The 23,842-nt window shown below is 41.4% G+C and overlaps 1 protein-coding gene across 1 annotated transcript in view; it reads left to right on the forward strand.

Moving 5' to 3' along the window:
- LOC115462290 (zinc finger protein 366-like) overlaps positions 1–23,842 on the forward strand; it is a 132,348-nt gene that overhangs the window by 65,060 nt on the left and 43,446 nt on the right. Inside the window, exon 2 of the mRNA XM_030192300.1 lies at positions 16,554–17,871. Within this exon, the coding sequence (XP_030048160.1) occupies positions 16,564–17,871 (1,308 nt within the window). The 5' untranslated portion in view covers positions 16,554–16,563. The remainder of the gene's footprint in view (positions 1–16,553; positions 17,872–23,842) is intronic.

Consider the following 23,842-nt stretch of genomic DNA (forward strand, 5'->3'; position numbering starts at 1 on the left):
TAGACAGGTAGTCATTTTATTCAAGGCTATGGGCAAGGCAGGTTAAATGGGTATGAGTAGCTGCATATCATTTGCATAGATGTAGAACTGAGTGTCCATTAAATGAATCAGCTCAGCTAGTGGTTTGAGTAGATATTGAACAGAATAAGTGACAGTAACAATCCTTGTGGTACCCCACAGGTCAGTGCCCATGGTGGCGATGAGGTACTGCTGAACAATATGGACTGTTGCCTGTCTGATAGGATCTAAAGCAGGCAAGTACTGTTTATTTATTTATTTGTTGCATTTGTATCCCACATTTTACCACCTATTTGCAGGCTCAATGTGGCTTACATTATTCCATAATGGCGATTGCCGTTTCTGGAATGAGAAATACAAAGTGGTATTGCATTAAAGTTCATAAGTGACAGAGTAGATTAAACAGTCAAGTATCCACTGATACCTGTTTCTGACAGTTGTGCTAACATGATATTGCGATCCACAGTGTTAATGTTTTGGCTGGAGAAAAGACTCCTCATGCCCTGTGATCAGTACTGGATCTATATTTACATCTAACCCTCCTTCTGGACAACAAAGAAAAAGCCTACAGCAACCTGTATCAATTGGATCATCTAAGGATATCAGAACTAGAAATTATAACGTTCACGCCTACAATCCTCGAGTTAAAGTTTTATCTTAACTACATAACAATTTCTAAATCTGTTAGATTCCTTAAAACTAAAGTCATCCATCAATCTTTTCTGCATTAAGTTTCCAAAGATATTCACATAGAAGTGCTAAGTACAGCCATTTGTTTCTCTATTGCTGGAAACCTTTGATCTTTGACTCTCTTTGCTTGTAAAATAAGCTGAATTTACAACTGAAAAACCTTCAGAAAGCTGCATCAATTGGAGCAAAGGACACCAGGATCAGAAACTGCTAACTGAAACCACCACTACAACTTGTGAGTTAAAGTTCATATCTATAACTTATACTATCTCTAAAGCTCTGTTATCTTGCAGAAGCTTCATCAGCATTAAAACTTCAAAATAATTTCACATATCCATTTGATGCATGTCTCTAATGAACAGAAGTTTCTCTTAAGTATTAGATACTGGACTTTAAAAACCAAATTACCACGCATTTCCCCTGGCTACATTCCAATGTATGGTTAAGGTCAATGACGCCACATTGTCTCACAAATACCTGAACTACTCAGATCATCTCCTCCTCCCCTCTCCATTGCCTGCAGTAAATCCAAGCCTGTATCTTGAATATATAGTAACATAGTAGATGACGGCAGATAAAGAACTGTATGGTGCATCCATTCTGTCCAACAAGATAAACTCATGACATGTGATACTTTATATGCATACCTGACCTTGATTTGTCCTTGCCATTTTCAGGGTACAGACCATAGAATTCTGCCCAGCACTAGCTTTGCTTCCCAATTACTGGTGTTGCCACCCAATCTCCCAATCTTTAGTGGATTCATTCCTTCTGAACAGGATTCCTTTGGTTTATCACACATACTTTTGAATTCTGTTACCATTTTCATCACCACCTCCCGCGGGAAGGCATTCCAAATATCTACCACCACCTCCGTGAAATAAAACTTCCTGACATTTTTCCTGAGTAAATAAGAGAACTATCTGGATTTACAACCATGAGAGCCACACTGTGGCCCGGTATTTGGCCTAAACTCTCCCTTCAAAGCTGCATGACTGACTATGGAAGAATGGCAGCCTGTTAGAGGAACCCAAGGAATGCTTAAGGTCAATTCTCTCCAAATACGTGAGCTGCTCAGCTCTGTACTTATAGACATACTTCAAACAGCAAACAAAGGAAATCAACAACTCTATAACAAGAGAGATACACTGTGGTCTCTTGCCCGATATAAACTCTCCCTACTGCTGCATGACTGACTTTGGAAGAATGGCAGATTAAATGAGGAACCCTACCTAACTGCAGCGAGTCATAGCGTCATTTTGAAGTCTGCCACACTGGCACATCCACAGCTCCCCACCTTATGAGTCCCTGAGACACCATGACTTCTCCTCACCACTGGTAGCTTCTACCTACAAGGAGAACTCAGTTCTGAAATCTTTAACAGTGCACATTTAAAACTGATAAAAGAGTGCTAAACCTAACTGACTTAAACTAGCTCCAAAAGCTATCACCATGAAGTGGCTCACATGGATTTGCTTAGCTCTCTTGAGCACATCGGGCAGCAACCTACCAGATAACTTCATGCCTAATCCTATCCCCCTAATTTATAATCAGTCTAGAAAACCCTGTACTACAAAAGACCCTAATTGTAATGTCAGATATCTGCTAGACAATGCCAAAATGTATCATCAGAATAATACTATGGTTACAGACTAGAACAAAATGGCTAACATTCAACAGCCTAAAACACCTCGCTACCCTTTGCAATTAACCAAACAACTCTCCTTTTTGGAACACAAGTCTCAACTCACTCCTGTCCCAGCCATCTATATCAGCACTAGATCTATGGGGAAATAAGGCTCATTTACTCAGGGATCTGCTAGAATCTTCAGATCTGGGCTTTTTGTTTATCTCAGAAACATGGCTCATAGAAGTTGATAGTCTGATACTGCCCCACATCTATCTACCCGGTTATGATATTCTTCCTTCTCTAAGAAAGGGTAAAAAAGGAGGTGGACTTGCTCTTATCTTTAAGAGATTTTTTCCACGTGTTTTTAGTTAGTTCTGGGGTTTTCCCGGAACTGGAATACATGCTATGCAAATTCTGTGATGATTCAAAAGAGGCTAATCAAATCACCCCATTCCTCATTTACCATCCTCCAGGAGCTTGGTCCAAGGCAGAACCACTACTTGTAGAGATTACTTCCTTTGCCATAGTCACAATTCTCAAGGATTATCGTCCCGGGAGACTTAAATTTACACTTGGAAAGTGGGGGGGTGTTCCCAAGATGGCGGATGTGTGACCGCGTCTGGGAAGAGAGCTCTTTGCCTGCACGAGTGGAACAGATTTTTCTTACCGCAAAATGCCGCATACAAAGCGGAAAGGAGCTGTGAGGCTTCCTCCGCGACCCACAGCTGCTTCCTCTCCACTTCAAGGCAGCATCGAGCCCTTCCTTTCGCGTTTGTCTCATAGAATAGAGACGGAGACGCCTGCTTTAGGGGAATTCGGTGGAGCGGCTCCCCTATTGGGCCTTGAAACATCGTTGTCTCCGCCTCCAGAATCAAGTTGCCCTCCGTGCCCGGCGTCTGCGATGGTGGGGGGAGCAAGCACCCGAGACCCTATGGAGGTGATCAAGGAGGCTGCGAGCGGAGACCCCACACCACAAGAAAGAAGCCGAGAAAGAGGAGCCCCTGTGTCTGAAGGACCCGGAACAACTCAGGAGGTCAATCTGGAAAGGATATGGCTGATGCTGGGAAAAATCGATTCAACTATTCAAAATACCTCTGAAAAGGTAAATATTTTATCCCTGAAATTTGAAGACATGGTGAAAAATCTAGAAATGGTGAAAGAAGAGCTGACTACACAAGTTAAAGATTTAAAAAAAGATGTTGTTCAATTACAAGAATTTAAAATCACGGTAATGAAAAATCAGTTGGCAATGCACAAAAAAATCGAACAAATTGAGAATTTCAATAGAAGATTAAATCTCCGAGTACTAAATTTTCCTAAAATTCCTGGTAAAACACCTATTGACTTATTTAAAAAATACTTGTTGGAAAATCTAAAAATTCCTCAAGAACTTATTCCCCCTATAAATAAAATATACTACATGCCAACAAGACTTGGTGGAAAAGAAGGAAATAAAGATGGCCTCGGAGTAGAAGGAGTTGACTTCAACAATTTATCAGCAATTTTAGAACAATCTATTGAAATTGCTCCGGAAAGGGCTACCCTCCTGGTCTCCCTAGTATTTGAACAGGACTTTAACACAATACTAAAGTTGTATTTTAAATATTCAAAAGAACTGTTCTTTGGTAATAAATTGTGGATATTTCCCGATGTTACTAAGGTAACCCAGGAACGGAGAAAATTATTCTTAGTGATGAAACAAGATGTTATTAAATTAGGGGGCTCATTTTTGTTAGCATACCCTTGTAAATGTTTGATTAAGCTCAGTGGGATAAAATATGTATTTTTCGACCCAGAACAGCTGAAATCCTTTCTGGATATGAAACAACTACATGTAAACATAGTAAAATGATGTGAGACGAAATAGTACACATAAACCGCATTACGTATAATTTAGTAATAATGCCTTTAAATCTCCACTGATTATGTAATTTCCCCCCCCCCCTTAATTGAGGTCTAAGAAAGCTGTTAAACTTATTCCTGTTTAAATTTTTTTTCCTTTGTTTTGGAAATTGATTTGGCTGTTTTTTCTGTAACAAGTATTGTACTTGTAAGAAATTAAAAATTTATAAATAAAAAAAAAAAAAAAAAAAAAAAAAAAAAAAAAATTTACACTTGGAAAATGATGCAGATACCAATGTCCACAACTTCAAATCATTCCTGAAGGACTGCGAACTAACTACATTCTCTGAGGGTGCAACTCATGAAAAAGGACATATGTTAGACTTCGTGACGTCTTATCCTAATAGCTTGATTAGTTCATTCAAATGGAAGTCAGTACCGTGGTCTGACCATTTCCAACTAGATTCACCATTGATATCTGTATGTTAAGCTTAACCAGACACAAGTCATCCAAACTCATCTCCACTAGAGGTAAAATCAACAAGGCTACTTTCTGGTCTCCTACACATGGTTCGATCAAATCCCACTGAAACACCAAGAGGGGCATAATCGAAAGGGACGCCCAAGTTTTGTTGAGGATGTCCTTGCAAAACGTCCCGATGGAGGGGCGGGGAAACCCATATTATCGAAACAAGATGGAAGTCCATCTTTCGTTTCGATAATAAGGTCGGGGATGCCCAAATCTTGAAATTTTGGTCGTCCTTAGAGATGGTTGTCCCTAGACTTGGATGTTTCTGATTTTCAGCGATAATGGAAACCAAATCTCAGAAACGACCAAATGCAAGCCCTTTGGTCATGGGAGGAGTCAGCATTTGTAGTGCACTGGTCCCCCTCACATACCAGGACACCAACCGGGCACCCTAGGGGGCACTGCAGTGGACTTCATAAAATGCTCCCAGGAACATAGCTCCCTTACCTTGTCTGCTGAGCCCCCCCAAACTACCCCAAAACCCACAACTGTACACCACTACCATAGCCCTTATGGGTGAAGGGGGGCACCTAGATATGGGTACAGTGGGTTTTTGGTGGGTTTTGGAGGGCTAGCTGTTTCCTCCACAAATGTAACAGGTAGGGGGGATGGGCCTGGGTCCGCCTGCACTTCACCCACTAAAACTGATCCAGGTACCTGCATACTGCTGTGATGGACCTGAGTATGACATCTGAGGCTGGCACGACATATTTTTAAAAATGTTTTTCGAGGGTGGGTGGGGGTTAGTGACCACTGGGGGAGTAAGGGGAGGTCGTCCGCGATTCTCTCCAGTGGTCTTCTGGTCATTTCAGCCACCTTTTTGTGCCTTAATCATAAAAAAAAACAGGACCAGGTAAAGTCGTCCAAGTGCTCATCAGGGACGCCCTTTTTTTTCCATTATGGGTCGAGGACGTCCATGTGTTAGGCATGCCCATGTCCTGCCTTCGCTACATCTCCAATATGCCCCCTTGAACTTTGGCCATCCCTGTGACGGAAAGCAGTTGGGGACGTCCAAAATCGGCTTTCGATTATACCGATTTGGACGACCATGGGAGAAGGACGCCCATCTTCTGATTTGTGTCGAAAGATGGGCGTCCTTCTCTTTCGAAAATGAGCCTGTAAGGTAAAAGCCATACTAGACAAAATTGCTCCATTTACCATTAGAAAGGTCAAGACATCCAGAAATTCATCATGGTTTACAGAGGAACTATCCATCCTATAAAAGGAATGTTGGCGCCTTGAGAAGCGATGAGAAAGAACACAGATACTACTGATAAATCCAAATGGAAGTCAGCCTTCCGACGCTACAAAAAGAAGGCAGCTGACTCAAAACACCAATACTATAGCTGACAAATAGGTCAAGATAATCTTGACAACAAAACTTGGGCATAAAATGTAGAGGCGGATCCTGCACCTAAATTTATTCCAACTAAATCTAATTAGTGCCAATACTTGCTTGTTAACAAGCCAATTATTGGCACTAATTAGCTCATTAGTCAATTAAATTGGGCTCAAATGATTTATTTATTTATTTGTTGCATTTGTATCCCACATTTTCCCACCTATTTGCAGGCTCCATGTGGCTTACATAGTACCATGATGGCGATCGCCAATTCCGGTAAGAGAAATACAGAGTGGTCTAGTGTTAATGTTCATAGATGATAGAGTATATTAAGTATTCAAGGAGAGAGAGTTAAGTTTTGTCCAGTTCTGGTAAGAGTTTCGATTATGTTGCAGGGTTCAGGTGTTTAGGTTGGATCTTTCTGGTATGCCTTTGTGAACAGGTTGTTTTTTAATGATTTCCGGAAGTTTGTTAGGTCATGCATTGTTTTCATGACGTTTGGAAGTGCATTCCATAGTTGCGTGCTTATATAAGAGAAGCTGGATGCATATGTTGTTTTATAAATAAATAATTATTGGTGCTTACAAGCACTTAATTGGCACTAATTATGACTTGGGTGCCAATCTGGCAATGCTGTATTTTTAACAATGGGCGTCTAAATTAGATCACGCACAACTTTTAAAAGGGGGTGTGGCCATGGGTAGGGCATGGGCTGGTCAGGGGCATTCATAAAAGATGCACAGTGTTGGTTTTAGCTGGCATAAGTCCTTGTGCCCAAAGTTGAGTGCTGAACTCAGTGCCCAAATTGAGTACCAAATTTGGCACCAAAGCTATCCTGAAGTATCCTTAGTGTTGACCACCAAATTTGATTAGTACTGAATTTTTGGTGCCGTTTATAAAAATCTGGCCTTATGCGTATACAGAGATGAATCATTTTTACAGAATATGTTTTACTTACAGGGAGAGAGACCTCCCTTTTCATGAGTAACATGATAAATCAGATAATTAGGCATTTCCTACTACAAGTGGTGCTGCTTCTTTATGCCAGTCATCACACTACACAGAGAAAATGAAAATGACTTTTGCTGTGCCTCTCTGGAATTTGCATTGATTCAACACTGGAGGTACAGAAGATATTAAACGAGCAGCATGGGGACTGAAAACGGGGGAGGGGGGAGAAAACTGAACTGGGTACTGGGACAGTTCAGGGAGCAAGTATGCATGGAAAGTAATGAGTGAGAAAGCTCTGAAGCACATTAGGGAATGCTGGAATGGATTCCATCATTGTTCAGCCAACGGGAGCACCAGTGACCATGCTATTTGCAATTATACTGGCAACTATAGCAGTGAACTAATTGCTTGATGCCCAAAGCTTACTGTACTTGCAACACTTAGCGTCTAATGCACAAAAGGGTTCTGCATTACTTTTACCGCTCCTCATAGCAGCTAGAGACAACCCTAGGCAAATGCATTACAATGAGCTCATAAGTATTAAAATGAGCATTTCTGTGCCATGAGGCCCCGATGCACAGAGGTTGTCATTAAATACAGCAGCAGTGGGTGAGCTTACTGAGTCGCAAACAGCAATTGATGCACAAAGGGAAATTTAATGGCCAATGCACAAAGGTCACTGTTAAATTTTCATGCATGCCATCCTCTTTGTGCATTGGTCAGTGTTTGCTACTGGTAAATTGTCAAATGCAACCACCATGGAGGTTTTTGACTTGCGCGGGGGGGGGGGGGGGGGGGGGGTGGGGGGTTGCTATCTGTCTGTGAATGTATATCTTTATTTGAATATCAGCTCATTAGATTGTAAGCCTTCTGGGGACAGGGAAATATTCACTGTACCTGGATCTAACGTACCTTGAACTAAAAGTGGAGAAGCATGGGCTACATTCAAGAACACAAAAATTTGCTAAGGTTAGGAAGATCAAAGTAATGAAACTGTTTTACCCAGGCTTTCCCCGTGAATCACCACGTTTCTTATAGATCAGTTTGATATCGTAGCTGCTTCCTACTGGCTTTTAGGACAGATTCTGGTGGATCCATTAGCAACATGTTGTCTTTCTTTCACTGTCTTGTCTCTGCTCACTAAGGGGCCCTTTAAGGCGCGGGAAGGCTAACGCACAGGTAATAGGTACCAAATTGGCACTACTGCTGGGCTAGCGAATGCGCCCGGCGCAAAATCTAAGTTTGGCACGCGCTAAATCCTGTGGTAGAACATAATTTTATATTTTTTACCGTGGGGGGCATTCCCGACTGTAATCAGCAGTTGGCGTGTGTTGCATGGTAACTGTGCAGGAATCGCGTGAGCCCTTACTGCTAGGTCAATGGGTGATGGTAAGTACTTAGGTCATAAATAGTATACAATGCCATACTTTGTATTGCTATTTGAATATTTTTACTGTCGTAACTGTTTAATACTCATGTTTGATTTATTCATACTGTACACTGCCTGGAGTGAATTTCTTCTAAAAGGCAATGAATAAATCCTAATAAATAAATAAAATAAATAGGCTAGTTTTAATTTCAGCGTATGCCCATTTCCCGGCCCATTAAAAAAGCCCTTTTCCCAGTCACGGTAAAAAAATGACCCAGTGCACACCCAAAACATGTACCCTCACTACCACAGGCCACTTTTTACCATGACTTAGTAAAGGGACCCCAAACTCCCTTCCTTTGGTATCTTAGCAGCAATGTCATTTTAACCTATTTTTCTTTATGTTATTGACACTATGGTCCTTATTTTCGGAGGTCTATTGATGTTTTGGATGTCTGAAAACCAGCATTTAGACATCTATATTGCATGGATGTCCAAATCCCCTTATAAAGTCAGGATACAGATGTCTAAAACTGCAGTACGACCTTATGGCATGGGGGCATTGTCTAGGCCTGTTTTGGGCAGGACTAAGAAGGAGTCAAAATACGTATGTCCTACTGATTTCATAAGGGGAAGGAATATTGGTATGTAGACCTAGTACCCAGCACGTCCAAGTGGTAGAAAGGTCCTCTGAATGAGCAACTCTTAACTGGAGATTATGGGAAGTCACCTCCTTAATTCCTCTGTTGTTGCTGTTCTCTCTTCCCTGAATGTGAAACTGGCAAGGGATATTGGACTCTGTGATAGCTTCAGGGACTATGGATGTTTATGCTTCTAAAATGCTTTTTTAACACCAGAATAGACCTTTATGTAGAGTGGAGGTACAGCCTAATGGTTAGAGCAGGGTGCTGAGAACCAGACAGTCCTAATTCAAATCCCACTGCAGTTCTTTGTGATTTTTGTTTTTTAATTGTGAGCCCTTCAGGGACAGAAAAATGCCTGTTCCTGAATGTATAAGAAAACCGAAAACCTGAAGGCTACTGAAGGTGTATATTTGGGTACAATAGATATTTTTCTGTTTCTAGAGAACTCACAGTTTAAAAAACAAATCACCAAGAGCTGAAATGGGATTTTAGTTGGCATTCCCTGTTTCTCAGCCTTCTGCTCTAACCACTAGGCTACCCCTCCACTTCACATGGATGTTTTTGTGGTCATTTTATAACATGGATGGTCCTATGCTGCCACAATGATGTCCAAGTACCTTATTTTGTCCCATTCATAATTTGGATGTTTCAGTTTGAAAAAAGAATGTTCATGCTGGACGTCACCAACACTTGGAAGTCCATTTCTCATGTATTTTAGAACAGGTTGTATCCAGCTCATTTTCAAAAAAGATTGCCAGCCATCTTCCAACACAAATCGGAAGATGACCGGCGATCTCCTGAAACTGGCCAAATCGGTATAATCGAAAGCCGGTAGGGTAGTGAAGGCGGGACGGGGGTGGGATGGGGGCGGGATGGGGGCGTGCTCACGAGATGGCCGGCTTCACCAGATAATGGAAAAAAGAAAGCCGGTCTTGATGAGCATTTGGCCGGTTTTACTTGGTCCCTTTTCTTTCCACAACCAAGCTTAAAAAAGGAGCCCCAACTGACCAAATGACCACCGGAGGGAATCAGGGATGACCTCCCCTTACTCCCCCAGTGGTCACCAATCCCCTCCCACCCCCCAAAAAAATAAAAATAAAAAATCCAAGTGCTCGTCAGAGATGTCCTAAATCAAAGCTATTTTTGCTCAGCTTTTTCAGTAGCACCAGTGGGATTTGAACTAGCCACCTCTGGATTACAAGACCAGTGCTCTAACCACTTGGCCACAGCTCCACCTACTTGGATGTCCCTCCCTTTTGATTATGCCCCTTCAGGTCTCTCTCAGCCAATCACAGACAGGGGTCTCTCAGCCACTCACAGACAGCTAAATGCGCTGTGATTGGCTGAGAGAGACCTGAAGGGGCATAATCAAAAGGGAGGGACATTCAATTAAGTGGAGCTGTGGCCAAGTGGTTAGAGCACTGGTCTTGTAATTCAGAGATGGCCAGCCAAAAAAAGTGCATATCCAATCCAGAAGTGGCTGTGCAAAAAAAAAAAAAAAAAAAGGATGTCCCTGACAAGCACTTGGATTTTTTTCCACTTTTTTAAAGTTGTGTGAAGTCTTTATTGAACATTTATCAAAACAGCATCACAAAATACAGCACTCCAGAACAAGTAAGTCATAGCATAACTGATCAGCAAGATCTAAACATCCAGAAGTACCATATCCCAACAGCGTGGGCGTCCTCCCGTGCATGGGTCTCACGCAGCCCCAACGAGAGGTATAGATCTCCCGTTTTTTCCACGGTGCATGGGGTTGGAAAACGGCTGTGAATCTCTTAATTAGCTCATTATAATAACCTGTAGATCATTTGCATTCCGTTTTCGTTAGCTGCTACCATGACAGGGTGCCCGGTTGGTGTCCTGGCATATGAGGGGGACCAGTGTACTACAAATGCTGGCTCCTCCCATGACCAAAAGGCTTGCATTTTGCTGGGTTTGAGATGTCTGGGCCCAGTTTCCATTATGGCTGAAAACCGAAGCCGGCCATTTCTAAACCCGCCGATCTCAACATTTGACCTAAATGTTGAGATTTAGCCGGCCCCAACCGTATTATAGAAAGAAAAGATGGCTGGCCATCTTTTTTTATAATACGGTTGGCTCCGCCCCTTTGCAGAGCCAGCCCCGAAGATGGCCGGCCATATAGATGGCCGGTGCCGTTCGATTATGCCCCTCATTGTCAGCAGACCCTGGTCTAAAATACTACCACCGCTGGCAAAGTACTTCCTGGAGGTCCTTATTTTGAGTTGGATATTACGCTCCTTTCTAAAATGCTGCTTGACGTTGTAACCAAGGCCTCCCCTTGTGTTCTCCTTGCCATCTTTTCTCCCTTATTTTATTACTTTTTATTACTTAGATATTCATTTGATGAGTGTTATATCGAATAAAGATGACTATTATTACGACTGTGGTCATCTGGTCAAGCTTGAATGTGATTTTATACAAATAGTGTAAAAACAAATCTATGTTCAGAATTTAAAGTACATTGTAACAGGTTGCGTTCAATCTGTTCTCATGGCCTATGATCCTTAACACTTTCTTGCCTGCATTATCAGGAGATAAAACCTGCACACTTATGAGGCTGCTCTTTATGGTTTCTGTTTTTGAATGGTTATTTCTTCGTTTTCAACAGGCAGGAACCTATCGTTAACTTAGAATCATCTTCTTTGTTTTGTTTTAGAAAGACACCGTTACTTTTTGGGTTGTTTGATTCATTTTTTAAAGGTGCATGTCTAAATAGTATTTATCCAAGGAGAGAGGGCATTAGCAATTAGAACTATTTTTGCTTGTGCATATAAAGATATTCAGTATTACACTTTGGAAAAGGGGATTATAAATACTTATTTGATGATTCCAAATTAGAGACCACAGAAGCCTGAACAGAACTTTGAGACAGATCATATAATTATAAGCAAGTGTCAACCATATAATTAGATAACTGCATATGTACTTAAATAGCTGGATTGGCATGAGCGTGGGAACAGCAAACACAAAAGTCACTTATTAAAACTAATTAGGGCCTGATTCACTAAGACTTTTTCCTCATTCAACATCTATGGTGGGAAAAGTAAATCAGGCCAGAAGACCCATATCATTATCCATCCAACAGTTCATGTTCAATGTGTCTTTCGTGGACTCATGTTATCCTTTATAATGAAAACCACATAGACCATCCACTAAGTGTATTTTTTTTGGCACTGATTTTCTTGGCTATATATAGAATCTAGTCCTTTATGACAGTTTGAATGCTCCATATAATTTGTAACAGTTGGGGTGGAGTCAATATGGTGGCAGGTGCTGTTAGCATTCTGAGAGCTTCTGCTCTTACCATTGGATTTGTTACCAGAATCGACTGATGGGTAAACCTGAATCTTACCAAACAGCATGGTAAGATTCAGGTTTACCCATCTGCTAAATCTGTGCAGCAGAGCTCTCAATCTAAGATCTAGTGATTTGCTCACCCACTTCCCTCTGTGCAGTCGGGTCAGTCTTCTGCTGCAGCCCCTGCTGGTGGAGAGGCAGTGTTGCTTGGAGAGGGAGGTTTATCCAACCTGACTGCTCACTCCTTTCCAGTGAGTTCTCTGTGGGTTTTTGCCAGTGGTGACTTGCTGAAGCAGGAGGCAGCTCCTGTTAATTTGAGTTCTAGAACATCAAGGGATCTTGCAATGGTGGCGGTAGGAAACCCTGCCAACATGGGAGAAGTTGGTGTTTGAGGTCAATATTCAGTAGGATATCTAATGCATTTTAAACAAATAAGTTTAGTTTCGTTTAGTTTCTTGAGTGCTTGATATACTGCCCTTCACAGGCATCGGAGCGGTTTGCAATAAATATTCAAAGGGGAAAGGAACTCCATCCAAAAAATTTAGAAAAGGACAGCAAGAGAAAACCCCCCCACATGTTGGCCCAGGACCGACGGTCAAACATCAGCGTGCAACAACTCAAGAGGGGAAAGCTATGGTGAAGAGGTGGGCCTTCAAGAGCACCCACAAACATGGATAGGACTGTTCAGCATAAAGGACTAGAAGGAGTGCATTCCATAGGGAAGGGGCCAAACAATAGAAGGCTGAATGCTGGGTGAGCAGAGTGGGTAGGAGGGAGGGAGAGGCAGAAGGTTAAGGCAGAACGTAAGGCTTGGGCTGGGGTATAGGAAGAAATTAGGGCAGACAAGAAGGACGCACAACCAGTATAGTGGATCTTATGAACCAGAGTAAGAAGCTTAAACTGGACCTGGAGTGGGACAGGCAACCAGTGGTGGTGGGCCAGCAAAGGTGAGACATGGTCAAACTTGCAGGCATGAGCAAGCAGCCTCACTGCGGTATTCTGAGTAGTCTGAAGTCTTTAAAGTGGAGCCTGAGGAAGACCGGGGAAAACAGCATTGCAGTAATCAAGCCAGGTAAGAACCAAAGAACAGAGCAGCGTCACATAGGATGTGTCATCTAGGTAAGGGCACAGAGAACAGATAAACTGAAGGAAACCTAAGTTATCTGTTTACAGTTATGGAAATACGTAGCGGAACTTTGCATTTAAGTGTGAATGCAGAAAATGCTCGCATAACTTTTGAATGAATAACTTATCCATTTAAATGTTTTTCTATTTTTGCATTCAGACTCGAATGCATAAGTTATCCAGAAAATGGCTGAATTTTGCTACTGTCTGTGTAATTTTTGGTACTGCCTCTAGACCAACACAAATTCCACCCCAATTTTAAACAGATAATTTTGGGCATGTGAAGGGCAATTCGATAATCTTGGCGCCTGCATTTATGCACCCCTTGTGCAGGTGAATGTCTAGAATACCAGCACTTACAAGCACAGGACTAGATTCCTCATTGAAAATGGGACCTGCAACCTCTAGCAGTATTCTTGAAGTATCACAAAACTACCACTAGAGGTTGAGGTGGCCATTTTCGATGAGGAACCATGTCGGGCAGGAATGAGTGGGGTTTCCTATTGCCCCAAGGACCGCTAGACCACCCAGATCAGTAATTAGGCCCAAGAGGCTCTTCTGGGCTCAGGGGTAAGGTGGGAGGGGGGATCAGAGGTGCTCCAGGAGAGTGGGAGGGGAGATTGGAGATTCTTTAGGGGGACAGGAGAGTGATGAGCTTTGAGATATGTGAGTCCTGGCTGATATTCAACTGGGACCCATATAAGTATCTTATGCAGGTCCCTGCTGAATATCATTTGGGACCTGCAAAGTTTTAGCGTCCAGTGGCGTCCAGTCAGGCCCAGATATTCAATTCCAGTGCTTGCACATGGCCCTGCATTGAATATTCAGGACTAATTTAGTTGGTGACAGTCAGTGTTTAAAAAAATGCTGACTGCCACTGGCTGAATATTGACCAGGTGAATTATAAAATCTTGTAATCTACATGCTGTTTTTTGCTATCTAGGAAAGAGTAGTTATACCAGTTCTATGATGCAGTGTAAATGTTTTGCCTTAAATACAGGGGTGTTTTCAGCCATTTATGATAATATTTTATAAAGAAAAGTAGGCGCATACTTTCTTTAATAGAAAAGGCTTCAAATAAGCACTTTCCTAGTCTCTAAATCTAGGTGCTTCCATGTAGAATTACACTTATGGGGTGATTCCATCAGAAGCTGCCTAGTTTTAGGCATCAGGACCATACATAAATGGTAATATTCTAGTCATTTCTGCATTTAAATGGCCACTTACGTACAAAAATGTCTTCTTATAGAATATTGACCAGCAGAAAAGTAGGCGCCATGTTTTGATGGAATGTACGTTGCCTGTGACTAGTCCCTCCAGTCCAGACCATTCCAGAACCCACTGGGGATCTGCAGTTAAAAGATTGTTTCCTAGAAGAATAAAGGCAGAGACTTCAGACTTGCATGGTGTTTATTTCTGTGCTCCTTGGTTTTATTTGGGCACAATGTGTGGTGTAGTCTGTTGCTGATTGTTCCCTAGTTTATGGGGTTAAGTTATGATTACTTGATAGATTTGTTAGATTTGGTATGAAATACTGGCTGGCTGTGTACTGCACAGGATATTTATAAGATGACTTTGAAGCCAGTTGTTCTCAATCCATCTACTGGTAGGAGTGCATAACCCACATGTCTGGAATGTTCTGAAGGGACTAAAGGAAAGAAAATTAGCAGGTAAGATCTCATTTCTCCTTAGAAGCTTTGGAATGAGAACCCATGGGTGAAATCAATTTTATAGGAAACCATACTCTATCCATAGAATTATGATGGGGGGGGAGCATCACTGCAAAAATTCCTTGCATACTTGCTGTTCCCGACAATTGATGGCATCAAGTACATCACATCAGTCTACAAAACCATCTCCTTCAACAAATTCTTACAAGTTAAAGAATTTTAAAACTTACATAAATAAGTGCCTGTGGGTATGGACATGGATGGAGTTTAGATGGAACATGGGCAAAGCATACAAACATGCATGTAAATTAAAGCATTCTATAATTTATGCATGCTCTGGCTAACATCCAATCATTTACAGTGATTGTGCCATAAATGTAAATGTGTTTTCTGCCACTTATGCTAGTATTCTACAAAGAAAACTAGGCACCTACTTATAGAATAGACTCAAAATAGGAGCCTGTGTACCCTCAAATTGAATTACCCTCACAGCTGCCTACATAGCGAATAGTTATCTATTACAAATATTGAAACATTTTTTAAAGTATTTATGTAGTCAGCATCTGCTGCTTTTGAATATTGGGCCTTTTGTTTTCTGTACAACTTTTAATTACTTGTTCTAAACTTTAAAACTTCAACAAATATAGAAGGGAAAAATAACAACTGTACTAATGTTCAATAAATGTCATTGTCCACTCCAACTGCTTTCAGTATATGTGGATTAAATATCCTGGAATATCACAAATTTGGGTGTAGCATTGCCTCTAGGTGCTATTGTGAGCACCAGTGCAAACAGGAACATTACATCCTTGCAACAGGTTGCAGAATGCTGTAATTTCTTATTCTTAAAAAGGTGATAAATTGTCCAGGTTCCCCATATGATTAAATACTGAGGGTAATTTTCAAACTATCTACCTGGCTTCAGTGTCCATAGATACTTTTACTGGCAGACTTTGCATTAATTTTCCAAGTATGTATGCATAGTTTTACAATCAAAATTGCCTAAGAAAAACATACTCACACACACTCATTCCTGTTTCTTGTGCAGAGAATTTGGTCTACTAAAATTACAAGTGCTTTTTAAAATTCCACTCCCCAAAAGTGAGTAAAAGTGCATGCATATATAGGCTGGCAATTTCCAAACGGCTGATTTATACAGTCAAATGTTTTTTACCTGTAGAAATTGCTTTGAAAATTGGCCTCCTGATACATAACTTTCAGCAGTATCATATCTTTGAATTTAAAAATGTAAATATTTTTTAACTAAAAATAAATAACTGGAGCTTTGATCTAGTTTTATTTGATAGCCTATTTCCCTATTTAGATCTGTATTCTGCAGTCTATCTATACATTTTAGATATGTCCAGTTTTTTAATCTAAAAAAATTAAGGAATGAATTTGTAAAACTTTTTATTTTTGAAGGAAAACAGCTATGCAGAAGGAAGTTCATCAGGCCAGAAATGAAATCACAAGCTTTAATGTGGACATTAAGGAAGCACCACCTCCCTTTCTACACGGCCTGCAACAACTGCCCTCCGTCATGAAATGTAACAGATTTTCACCATTTAGTGAAGAATGCAGACAACAACTTATACCATTCCATTACGGCCCTTCTTTGGTGGATTTAGAAAAAGTTCATGGATCCCTAGAAGGAGGATCTCGAAAGCGAAAGCCTTCTAAGATGCCTTATGGCAGTGATTCTGAAGATTACAATGCATCTTTTCATGGATCTATGAATGATGATAATGTGGGAGCTCTTCCTTTAATATTTCCACAACCTCAGCCACCTAAGTGTAATTCCCGGATGATCAACTTGTGTAACATTGGACTTCAATTATATAGCAATCTGGAACATCTGGGAGCTAAGCCAATAAAACAAGAGCCTATAAGCCCAAGTATGATGTGGTATAACAGTCATGCTTTCCTACAACCTACCTACCCTTACTATTCTAAAGTCCACCCTAATATGATGTTTCCTTTCTTTATGCCTTCACCCAACATGTACTTCAGACATCCCTTCCACTTAAAAAAATCAGAAGATCAATCATTTCAAAGGGCTGTATCTAAAGAGAATGATGACAGTAAGCAAAATGTGGAAAGGATAGATGTCAACATTCAGATCGATGACAGCTATTATGTTGATGTAGGAGGTGACAAGAAACGGTGGAAATGTTCAATGTGTGAAAAGTCCTATACATCCAAATACAACTTGGTAACTCATATCTTAGGACACAGTGGCATAAAACCACATGCTTGCACCCAGTGTGGCAAACTTTTTAAGCAGCTAAGTCACTTGCATACTCATATGTTGACCCACCAAGGCACTAGACCCCACAAGTGCCAAGTTTGTCACAAGGCCTTTACTCAAACTAGCCACCTTAAAAGACATTTGATGCAACATAGTGATGTCAAGCCATACAATTGTAGAATCTGTGGTAGAGGTTTTGCATATCCAAGTGAACTGAAGGCCCATGAGCTGAAGCATGAGAGTGGACGAGAAAATATATGTGTGGAGTGTGGTCTTGACTTTCCAACCTTGGCACAGCTAAAGAGGCATTTAACCAGTCACCGAGGCCCTATCCAATACAATTGCACTGAATGTGACAAAACGTTCCAGTATCCAAGCCAACTACAGAATCACATGATGAAGCACAAAGATATTCGCCCTTATATCTGCACTGAATGTGGCATGGAATTTGTACAACCTCACCATCTCAAGCAGCATTCTTTAACACACAAGGTAGGTCCCAGAGATAGATTACTTCATCCATGTTTTCAACAAGCTCTTCAGTTTTATGTTGTGGGTGGTGCAAAAGATCTTACAAAGTCCATGTCTAAGTTTTGTTCAATGAATGAATTATGAGACCTTATAGCAGGGGCAGATTGACCACCGGGACAATAGGGCAGTGCCTGACGGCCCACAACAGTAGGAGACTCAACTGTGCCCTAATTTCTATCTACCGTAATTTAATTACTTTTAATATTAAAATTTAATAGTCACCCAGTACTTTAATTTTCAAAACTGTTTAGGCAAGCAAAGGGTAAGTTACTCATCTGAACTGTCCATCTGAAAATTGCCCTCCTACACTGTGGCTAAATGTCATACAAATTGTCCTACACCATGTACACGTTTAGCCACATTTGAGAGAGGCATTCACACATTTTGAGGCCTGTTTATTGAAGAGTGATGGAGATTTGCAATTATGATGCATTTGTTGCAAATGTTAAGAACATACTGGGTCAGACTAATGGAACATCTATCCCAGTCTCCTGCTTCCAACAGTGGCCATGCCAAGACAAAAGTACCTGGCAGAATCCCAAAGAGTAGCAACATTCCATACCACCAGCCTCACAGTAGCTGCAAAGCCTATGCAGTTACTGTTGGGGACATAGTTAGCATCTGTACTATTGGCAATACTTGTAGAGGGCAATTCTAAAACTGTGCACCCGTAATTAGATACTCAGAGGCTGCCTAATTGGAGCTTATTATATAAAGGAATATAGGCACCTACTTTCCTTTATAGAATGCTATATACATGCATATGCGCTTAGGTGTAAGCACATATTCCAGTCACGGAGCTGGTGTAAATGCGTTCACCTAGTTCTGGGAGATACACACATAATTTATACTATTTATAAGATATACACACAATTGTGAATCCCCACTCATGCTCTGCTCTGAATCCATCCATGTGTATTTATCAAAGATATGTCTGTGGTTGTAGAATAGTGCTGAAGCAGAATACTGGCATTTACGCACACATCTGGTACATAAATATAAGTATTAGGTCTCTTTAAAAGATAAGAGCAGCACTGTCCTGGCGTTGTTTTTCATATATAAATTGAACTTAAAAGTAGTAAAATAATTTAAACAAAGTAAAGAGAAAGATTAAAAAAAAACTGTCTTTATGGACAGTGATTGAAAGTTAGCTGCTCATGAGAATGCAGCCATGCTGCTAGTGTGTATGCAGCTTGTTGGCGAAGATTTCTGAGGCCTTTTCTCCTCTGACCACCCATGAGTTGAGCATTTCTATGGTGTATTATTTACCTGGCAACACAATTGCAGTATATGTTGTATAGTTGTTACATAAATATAAGTGCCATTGTATAGAAGTCCCCCCCAAAAGTGCTGTTGAAAAGAACCCCACCCTGCGAATGTCCTCCCAATATCTCCCCCGATATCAATGCCAGATGCTCCCTACCCTCCCGGCAGGTTACAGCAACTTTCTCATTCCCTAGACTCCCCATCCCCACCCCCACCCCAGCTCTTACTTGGTGGCTAGTTAGAGGGCAAGATTGATGCCAGGATGCTCCTGCCCCATCGGTGGCCTAAGTTCAAAATGGCATCCCTGACCCTAGCAATAGTCTCGCAGTACTACTAAATAAGGAGTGCGTTAAAGCATTAGCACTTGGTAACACAGGAACACTAGTAAAACAAACCCTTAATTATCTACCTTTCACAGCAATTTTTATATAATTATAGCCATAATATTCTTCATCAGCAGCTAAGACAATACATTATTGACTACCAGATATTGCTTTAACAAAAAGCAAACATAAATAAACGTTACTACTCACTTTACTATCTCTTTCAAAGATCACCAAAATAAGATCGATGTTTTCAATCTTCACCATATTGGTGTGATAATTAAACATCCAAAGTTCCTCATTGGTCCAATTTTTTAGCATATTTTTTGTCTTCATTCAACTATAATCGTTCAATTCTGTTTTTCTAGTGCCATTAGTTCCAGAGATGCTATCAACTCCCTGTGTTTGGTGTATTTCTCAGCTTCCTATTGAGATATCTTCAGTGCTGTGTGGTAAATTACAGGCTTTTAGAGTACTTCATTTTAGTTTGCAAGGACCTCTGATGAAGGCAATTTCTTGCCGAAACACTGCAGTGTTGGGTTACTTTCATCTTGAAGTACATTACTACTACTACTACTACTACTATTTAGCATTTTTATAGCGCTACAAGGCATACGCAGCGCTGCACAAACATAGAAGAAAGACAGTCCCTGCTCAAAGAGCTTACAATCTAATAGACAAAAAATAAATAAAGTAAGCAAATCAAATCAATTAATGTGAACGGGAAGGAAGAGAGGAGGGTAGGTGGAGGCGAGTGGTTACAAGTGGTTACGAGTCAAAAACAATGTTAAAGAGGTGGGCTTTCAGTCTAGATTTAAAGGTGGCCAAGGATGGGGCAAGACGTAGGGGCTCAGGAAGTTTATTCCAGGCGTAGGGTGCAGCGAGACAGAAGGCGCGAAGTCTGGAGTTGGCAGTAGTGGAGAAGGGAACAGATAAGAAGGATTTATCCATGGAGCGGAGTGCACGGGAAGGGGTGTAGGGAAGGACGAGTGTGGAGAGATACTGGGGAGCAGCAGAGTGAGTACATTTATAGGTTAGTAGAAGAAGTTTGAACAGGATGCGAAAACGGATAGGGAGCCAGTGAAGGGTCTTGAGGAGAGGGGTAGTATGAGTAAAGCGACCCTGGCGGAAGATGAGACGGGCAGCAGAGTTTTGAACCGACTGGAGAGGGGAGAGGTGACTAAGTGGGAGGCCAGCAAAAAGTAGATTGCAGTAGTCTAAACGAGAGGTGACAAGGGTGTGGATGAGGGTTTTGGTAGAGTGCTCGGAAAGAAAGGGGCGGATTTTATGGTCGTTGTAAAGAAAGAAACGACAGGTCTTGGCAATCTGCTGGATATGAGCAGAGAAGGAGAGAGAAGAGTCAAAGATGACCCCAAGGTTTCGAGCTGAGGAGACAGGGAGAATGAGAGAGCCATCAACAGAAATAGAAAACGGGGGGAGCGGAGAGGTGGGTTTGGGGGGGAAAATGAGAAGCTCGGTTTTGGTCATATTTAATTTCAGGTGGTGTTGAGACATCCAGACAGCAATGTCAGACAAGCACGCTGAAACTTTGGTTTGGATGCAAGGTGAGATATCAGGGGTAGAAAGGTAGATTTGGGAGTCATCAGCATAGAGATGGTAGGAAAAGCCATGGGATGAGATTAATGAACCAAGGGAAGAAGTGTAGATAGAAAGAGGAGGGGACCAAGAACAGAACCCTGAGGTACGCCGACAGGCAGAGGGATAGAAGTAGAAGAGGATCCACCAGAGTGAACACTAAAGGTGCGGAGGGAGAGGTAGGAAGAGAACCAGGAAAGGACAGAGCCCTGGAATCCAAGTGAGGACAGGGTATCGAGAAGTATGCTGTGATCGACAGTGTCAAAAGCAGCGGAATGATCAAGAATAATGAGGATGGAATATTGACCTCTGGATTTAGCCAGTAATAGGTCATTGGAGACTTTAGTAAGCGCAGTTTCGGTTGAGTGGAGAGGGCGAAAACCAGATTGTAGTGGGTCAAGAATAGCATGTGAGGAGAGAAAATCAAGGCAGCGGCGGTGAACAGCACGCTCAAGTAATTTGGAGAGAAAAGGAAGGAGGGAGATGGGTCGGTAATTAGAGGGACAAGTAGGGTCGAGTGAAGGCTTCTTAAGGAGAGGTGTGACCACAGCATGTTTAAAGGCAGCAGGGACAGTCGCAGTGGAAAGTGAGAGGTTGAGAATGTGACAGATAAAAGGAATAAGAGCAGGAGAGATGGCATTAAGAAGGTGGGTGGGAATGGGATCAGAGGAACAGGTGGTACATTTTGAGGAAGAAAGGAGAAGTGTAGTTTCCTCAATAGTAACTTCAGGAAAGGAGGAAAGGGAATGAGGGGAAGGAGAGAGAGGGGAACGGACTAGTGGAGGGAGAGGTGGTGAGGTAGAGAAAGCAAGGTTTATTTTTTCAACCTTGTTGTGAAAGAATTCAGCAAGGGTCTGAGGAGATAATGAAGGGGGAGTTGGGGGAGGGGGCACCTTGAGGAGAGAGTTCAATGTGGTGAAGGGAAGTCGAGGATTAGAGCCAAGAGAGTTGGTCAGTTGGATATAATAATCCTGTTTGGCACGTAAAAGAGCAGATTGGAAGGAGGTCAGCATGAACTTAAAGTGTAAGAAATCAGCAAGGGCCCGAGATTTCCGCCAGAGGCATTCGGTGGAGCAGGTACAGGAACGTAGGTAGCGGATATTAGAAGTCAGCCAAGGTTGGGGTTTTGTACGCCTTACAGGGTGGGTCATCAAAGGTGCAAGAGTGTCTAAGGCAGAGGATAGAGTATTGTTGTAAGAAGAAACAGCCTCGTTGACAGATGTGGATGGTGCCATAGTAGAGAGGAGGTTTGAAACATGGGAGGATAGAGATGAAGGGTCAATATCGTGAAGATTCCTAGATAAATTAGATAAGATAGGACGGGACTGGGAGGGAGGAGATTTAAGTGTGAAAGTTATAAGATGGTGATCAGAGAAGGGAAGATCAGAGGCAAGGAAACTAGAGGGTGAACAGTTGGAGGAGAAGATGAGATCAAGACAGTGACCATTTTGATGAGTGGGGGAGGTGGAGCATAGTTGGAGATTAAAGGAGGACAAGTACATCTTGTATACCGCTGTTTTTGTCCACTGACATTGGATATTTGCTTCAGGAAAACTGTGTTTTGTTTTATGTTTGAATAAATTGAGTCTATTTTACATCGTCCTGGCTTGTGAGTTTTGGATCCTTCCATCCCATCCCCCCTTTTGTTCTTTCAGCTTTTGACAAGGACATCAATAACGTAACAAATAAAAGATGACTTGCAAGTGGTAGAGGATTTAAAATATTATCACGTCTTTGCTGTAACAGGGTTTATCCAATGTAGATTCACAAATGCTACATTCCCCACACGACCATGACCCTTTTTCATGCCTCCAATTACGTATCTAAAGGGGGAAGTATCACATATATATTTGCCCCTAAAATAGGCAATATTTGGACTTGCATGATAAACTGGATGTATAGCTAATATATGCCAGTGATGAAAAATAATCCTGGCTATTCAGGGAGCTAAATTTAATACCCCAAAACACACACAAACTTATCCATAGCTTCACATGATGAGCCAGACAATAACACGGATCTTTGCATGCATATGGCTCTTTAAAAAGCAGGACAAATAATGTTTAGGGGATACCACCTAGATAGCAGTCATTGAAATAGGGATCTGGCACAAGCTGATCCTCAGGAGAACAAATGTGTTGAATCATTTCATTTCATTTTCATTTATTATCATTTATATACCGCCCTTATCCAGAGCGGTGTACATAACATACATTCATAATCAAATATTACAAAAAAGAAAAACAGCTACAACAACAACCCAACAAAACAGAACAAAAGCCAAATCAACACATACATAAGGTCCATAAGGCCTAAGTCACTGTTTAGCCTGTGCCAACAAGTGCTGCTTCAGCAGTTTCTTAAACAATCCTGAATTCTTCTGTGTGTCCTGAGATGTTCTGGCAACATATTCCACTCTTGCGGTCCAGCAACAGAAAAGATATGCCTCCTTGTCTGTTCCAAACGAAACAATTGAAAGTCTGGAACTTTTAACAAACAAGTATTGTCCAAACGAAGTGCCTGCTGTGGGCAATATAGATGAATACAATCTGATAAAAACTGAGATGAATCATGATGCACACAATAATGAACCAGCATTAACACTACTACTACTACTACTATTTAGCATTTCTATAGCGCTACAAGGCGTACGCAGCGCTGCACAAACATAGAAGAAAGACAGTCCCTGCTCAAAGAGCTTACAATGTAATAGACAAAAAAAAAAATAAAGTAAGCAAATCAAATCA

The sequence above is a fragment of the Microcaecilia unicolor genome, chromosome 2, assembly GCF_901765095.1.
Source record: "Microcaecilia unicolor chromosome 2, aMicUni1.1, whole genome shotgun sequence".
NCBI lineage: Eukaryota > Metazoa > Chordata > Amphibia > Gymnophiona > Siphonopidae > Microcaecilia > Microcaecilia unicolor.